Consider the following 6,287-nt stretch of genomic DNA (forward strand, 5'->3'; position numbering starts at 1 on the left):
CAAGTGTCTTAGCCACTATGCTACCAGAGCTCCCACCTATGAATCTACCCATACATTAATGTTTGTTATTACTGATCAGAACCGTTTCTCCTGATAAAATGGAAATAATCTAAAAACCTAACATGGAATTGGTTAAATAGTTTATGGTAATTCATGATAGAACACATGGACATTAAAAATAGATTAGACCTAAATGTACTGATGTAGGAAGATGTTCATGCCATAGCTCGAGTGAATAAAAGCAAGTCATAGTTTAGTGTATAAGACATGAGTCTCCTGTGTGGATCCAAGTATGTCCTTGTGAGTGGAAAGCACATATTCTCAATGGGAATGATACTGCCCCAACAGGGCAAGAAGTGGTTCTTAGAGGAGAGGGTTGTCTAATTCTCTTTATGTATAAACACAGATGTAACAAAATGCATAAAGAGATACACAGGATATCTGCGGCATTAAAATGTCATCGGAAAGGGGGCAATTAGGGGGGAAAATGTCTAAGAGGAGTCCTTAGGGGATGATAATGAGAAAGGTTAAGAAACACTGATGAAAAAGTACAGAGACAGGGTTTGGAGGGATGTTCAAAGATGGTAACAGGACCTGTTTCTGGGGGGCAGGACTCAGGGCGATGATACTGCCTGTTTTGAATGTTTATACAGAGCACTTTCAAAAAAAAAAACAGCAAAGTTATGTTTAAAAAATAATGTGACAGACATTTTTATGGCCATGAAAGGATGCTTATAATATACACTAGTTTTAATAGCAGGTTACAAAACAGCATGTATGTTGTGTTTTTCCAGTTTTGGGGAAAACATATGCAAGGGGAAGAAAGAGCTAGGAGGATGTAGGTAAAATGTCAACAGCAGTTATCTCTGGGTTACAACACACGGATGACTTTGATTTTTGCTTTTCCTTCTCTATTTTTTATTTTCTTATAATGAGTGGATATCATTTTGGAGGCAAGAAAAAGAGAAGGATGTATCAGTACTTTAAAGTGTGAAAACCAAAAAAAACCAAACTCACTGCCATTGAGTCAGATCCGACTCATAGCAACCCCTCCTTGGTTTTCCGAGGCGGTATCCTACGGAAGTAGTGCCCAACCTTCCTTCAGAGGAGTGGCTGGTGGGCCAGCCTTCTGGTTAGCAGTCAAATGCCTTAGGCACTATGCTACCAGAGCTCCTAAAGTGTGAATAAACAGGATTTAATAACAGTGTTACATATAACCAACATTAGCAGTTCCCGGAATTGAGCAGGAATTGAGCCTGCTGTACAAAGGGCATCAGACTTTATGACTAATAACTGAATAGGGCTTGTTTGCTTCTCTTGTTTCTTATGATTAAGATTATATCCTGCATCTTCCAAAAAAAAAAAAGAAGTACAAATAGAAATGAGACTGAACAAAAGAGTCATCAGCATACCATATTATCTGCCGACGATAAGGACTGCCTGTCGTCTGCTATCCCATTGGCCTGTGAGCTTTCGTCTACTCCTGGGGGGTCAGCAGATCCCTGGCACTCCAGTCCACCTAGGGTGCGCTCAGGTTCCGGCACGCCACGCTTTTCTGCTGCTTCTTAAAACACAAGTACAAAAGTCACCATCCAATTAGTTCTTATCCTAAAAGACTTCCTGACACCAGAAACTACTCAAAGAACTTCCTAGCACCCACATTCTCCCCTCGCTCTGCTCCACTGTGCCTGACTCCGTCATTCAATCCACTGCTATTGAGTCGATTTTGACTCATACAGGAACTGCCCATAGGGTTTCCAAGGCTGTAAATCTTTATGGAAGCAGACTGTCTCATCTTTCTCCCATGGAGCAGATGGTGGGTTCAGACCACCAACATTTTGGTTAGCAGCCAAATGCTTTTCTCACTGTGCCACCAGAGCTCCTTCTGTGACTGACAGACCAAAAAAACTTGGCTAAAGAGATGTTTAAGCTTTACGCGTATCTACTATTCGCAGCTCATCCCAGGGCCCCGGCAATGTACACCTCTCTCCAGGGGCTTCATTCCCACTGGAGTCCGTGTCAGTGGTGCCTCCAGAACCATGCAGGGCAGCAGCCAGGCGAGCCTGGTTCATTTCTGAAAATTACTACAAGCAGCTAAACAGCAAAGGCCAAGGAAAAAAAGGGGGGGCGGCCAGTATTACAGGAGCGAGAGAAGATGACTTGTGGATGAAAAGGGTTTGACAGGACAATTCTTCTTCAGTTTTCCTATTCATTGTCCAGCTTTCATATGCATACACGAAACAACAGAAAATATGGTTTGGGTCAGGTGTACCTTAGTCCTCAAAGTGATTTTTTTTTAAACACTTGAAAGAGGTCTTTTGCAACAGATTTGAGTAATAGTGTTGGCAAAAAATATTAAACATACCGTGGATTTCCACAAGAATGAACAAATCTGTCTTAGAGGACAAACAGCCAGAATCCTCCTCAGAAGCGAGTACGGGAAGATCTGCCCAGTGCTGTATGTCACTGATTTCTCAACTGCTGCTTCCATGGGCATTGATTATGGATCCAAGTAAAATGGAAACCTTGACAACTTCAATCTTTTCTCTGCTTATCATGATGTTGCTTATTGGTCCAGTTGTGAAGATTTTTGTTCTCTCGATGTTGAGGTATAATTCACATTGAAGGTACAGTCTTTGATCTTCATCAGTAAGTGCTTCAAGTCTTCTTCACTTGCAGTAAGCAAGGCTGTGTCATCTGCATACGGCAGCCTGCTAATGAGTCTTCCTCCAATCCTGATGCTGCATGCTTCTTCAGATAGCCTAGCTTCTTGGATTATTTGCTCAGCACACAGACTGAGTAAGTATGGTGGAAGGATACAACCCAGAAGCACACCTTTCCCTATTTAAAACCACACACTATCCCTTTGTTATGTTCCAACAACTGACTCTTGATCTATGCAGGTTCCTCATGAGCACAACTGAATGCTCTAGAATTCTAATTCTTTGCCATGTTATTCATAATTTGTTATGATCCACGGAGTTGAATAGGAGCTCTGGTAGCGTAGTGCCTAAGGCATGTGACTGTTAACCAGAAGGCTGGCAGTTCAAACCCACCAGCCACTCCTTGGAAGGAAGGTTGGGCAATCTACTTCTGTAGTGATACTGCCTCAGAAACCCAAGGAGGGGTTGCTATGAGTCGGATCTGATTTGAAGCAATGAGTTTGGTTTGTTTTTGGTTTTAACACAGTTGAATGCCTTTGCAGAGTCAATAAAACACAGATAAATGTCTTTTTGGTATTCTCTGCTTTCAGCCAAGATCCATCCGATATCAGCAATGATATCCCTTGTTCCATGTCCTCTTCTGAACCCTTTTTCTGGTAGTTCCCTGTTGATGTATGATGGCAAATGTTTTTGAATTATCTTCAGTATAATTTTATTTGCATGTGCTATTAATGATATTGTTTGAAAACAATTAGTCCAAGGAACTAGTAGACCATGCGATCTTTAGCCTATATGACCATGAGAGCAGAAGAACTAGATGGACTAGATGGTACCTGGCTACCACTATCTATGTAGGAGATACTGGATAAAGTGGGAGAACCATGTGGAACAAAACTCAAAATCATAAAGAAAAAAAAAAAGACCAGGCTTGCTGGTCTGTTAGAGCCTGGAGAGCCCCCTGAGACTACGGCCCCTTGTTACCATTCAGGTCTGGAACTGAACTCATTCCTGTGGCTTCCAGCCAAACAACAGACAGGCATGTAGGGTGAACATTTACATCTGGTAGACACACTCCTTGGAGTGATCAATTATGGGAGAACTGAAGGACAGTGTTTGCATAGGGAGATAACTCAGGAAGCAGGAGTACATGGGAGGGAAGGATACAGGGAAGAGGTAACTACAGGGAGGAAGTGGGAAGAGAACTATTACATTGTGGGGAATTGCAGTCAATGTCATGAAACAAAATGTTCATAAAATGCGGTATGGAAAATGAATTTGCTCTGTAAACGTTCATCCAAATCACAAAAAAAAATTAAATTAAAAAAAAAAATCAAGACCCAGTACGAACACGTGTGCACATAATTAAATGAAATACACACTTCATAACACAACACTCAACATTACCACATGCAGTGCAATCAGTTTGTATTCTATTTTTATTGCCTTTCTTTTTTAAAAAACTGCTAATTTCAACCCACTAAATTATTGATTTCTCGACTCATTAATTGTTTATTGGCATTGGAGTCGAGTGTTCCACATGGAGCAATTTACCTGAGATTTCAGGAAAAAAGAAAAAAAAAAAAAAAAAAACTTTCAACAGGCATTCTGAGCTATACGCACTGAATTCCACTGAAGCCATATCATGAGATTGAGGGAGTTAGGAACTCTAACAAAATGAATGAATAAAGCTTCCTGTCTCCCTTCCTGTAACAGTGGCTGGCCAGGACGACTCAGTAGCAATGGACTCAGGGCTCAGAGCCCACTCTAGGAAAACCTGGACACCTCTGATCTAGAATGCATACAAGAGTGGCCGGTGGAGTTTCCACATGGAACATCTAGCCCTAACATAGTCAGACTGTGCTCCTTGAACCTAACCTGTGGGAGAGAAATCATCAATCAACAGAAACAGTTAATTTTCTGATTCCATCTGAAAGATGGACAGAGAGCTCCATGAGACTGCTAGGGGGAAACAACACAGCAATGGCAACAAAACTCCACCATTGACACATCTGGTGGGAGGCTTTTTTTGAGGAATAAGGCAGGAAGAAAGGTTAGGTCCTGGGTTCTTACCTTTAACAGCAGATGTGACTACATCCTCTAAGATCTCCTTCACCACCTTCTGGGCGCCATACATTGTGGTTTCATCCATCCCTACCACATACCCAAGAACACACACAGGAGCATATCCAGGGAAAACAAAGGAAGGAAGAGAAGTGGATCATGTCAATATTCCTTCAGAGTCACATTTCAGAAGTCAAAGGGTGCAGGAAGTCCCCCCAAGGCCAGATCTGATTATGCCACTACAAGAGTGTGTCGTGAAATCTGGAAACACTTAGGCAACATCTGCTACGATTTCAAGTTTCCCTTTGTGGAACACAAAACCCCTCTTTTACACTCTTCCTTCATAAATCACAGTGTTCTGCCAGGGGCCCGCCCCCCAACTTGGAGGCAGGAGCTGGATTTTATTCAATTCTGGTTCCTGGCACGACAAAGACAGAGCTTTCTGCGGCTCTTTCACCTTGGGTACCTGGGAGCCTTGGTAGGCGACGTGCCTTCCCCAAACAGTACACCCAAAATTTAATAAGAGACTTCTAACATGACAGCTGAGGATTGGCTAAATTTTAAATTGAACTATCCTGTAAAATGTTAACTGTTTAAGTGGAAGAGGTTCGGCACCAGCTGTTTTTCAGAAAACCAGTTCTGGGAAAGAGTTTATAAAGTAAATAGACTAGACTTTCAGAAGTAAACACTGTTGATTTATAAAACAGTACACTGACCAAAAAGGCCATTACCTTACATAAACAAAACCAAAATAAGCATTTTAACTCTTCCTTAATGAGGATTTTCAATCAAGCCACTATTGTTATGAGATCTGGGCTTCGTCTACAAGTTCCTGGAGAGCCAGAACTAAGTTTTTTCATTTCCATATAGCACTTAACACATCCTAACTATGTAAGTAGGTAGGTAAATTTATGCTGAAAATATTGATGATACATGCTTGTCTTACAGGACGAAAAAGAACTTGAATGGAAGTTAGAAAACTCCCAACCACAGTGACATCCCTTAAATCTGTTTCTCCTAATTAAGATGGTTTCGACTAGATCAATGCTAACCAAACTTCAGTCACTTTCATGTCACCATCATAATTTTTGCCATATTCACGTGTCACTTATATCACTATACACTAACCATGCTCTTTAAATTGACTCCTCTTAAGCACTATCTGCAAAATCAGACAGGCTTGACATGCTAATTACACTTTTTGGGTATATGTTAAAATAAAAGCAGAACTCTTAAAATAAAACCTGCTCATCTATGAACCACCTAAAATCATCTTACCTATACTACAGTTCAGCAAATGTATGGCTAGATATTTCCAAGTTCCTTTCCAGTTCCAACAACTTCTGGTGCTATGACTTCATAAAATTATGGTGACAGTTTCTAATCTGTACTGTACATTCCAAAGTACCTCATACACAGCATGTTGCTCACATTCATCACCCAAGAAACATAAGCTTGGATAGAGGGCGGGGCAAGATGGCGGACTAGGCAGAAGGATTACACAGACCCTCTTCAACAAAGAAAAGGGAAACCAATTAACACAGACACAGAAGATAATCTTGG

At 41.2% G+C, this 6,287-nt stretch overlaps 1 protein-coding gene across 1 annotated transcript in view; it reads right to left on the reverse strand.

Moving 5' to 3' along the window:
• Positions 1-6,287, reverse strand: part of ARFGEF2 (ADP ribosylation factor guanine nucleotide exchange factor 2) — a 125,907-nt gene that overhangs the window by 78,193 nt on the left and 41,427 nt on the right. Inside the window, exons 7-8 of the mRNA XM_007938332.2 lie at positions 4,734-4,814; positions 1,413-1,564 (exon numbers count right to left, since the gene is read on the reverse strand). Coding sequence (XP_007936523.1) covers positions 1,413-1,564; positions 4,734-4,814 — 233 coding nt within the window. The remainder of the gene's footprint in view (positions 1-1,412; positions 1,565-4,733; positions 4,815-6,287) is intronic.

Source organism: Orycteropus afer, unplaced genomic scaffold (genome assembly GCF_000298275.1).
Source record: "Orycteropus afer afer isolate SDZICR_OR568_19922 unplaced genomic scaffold, OryAfe1.0 scaffold00049, whole genome shotgun sequence".
NCBI classification, from domain to species: domain Eukaryota; kingdom Metazoa; phylum Chordata; class Mammalia; order Tubulidentata; family Orycteropodidae; genus Orycteropus; species Orycteropus afer.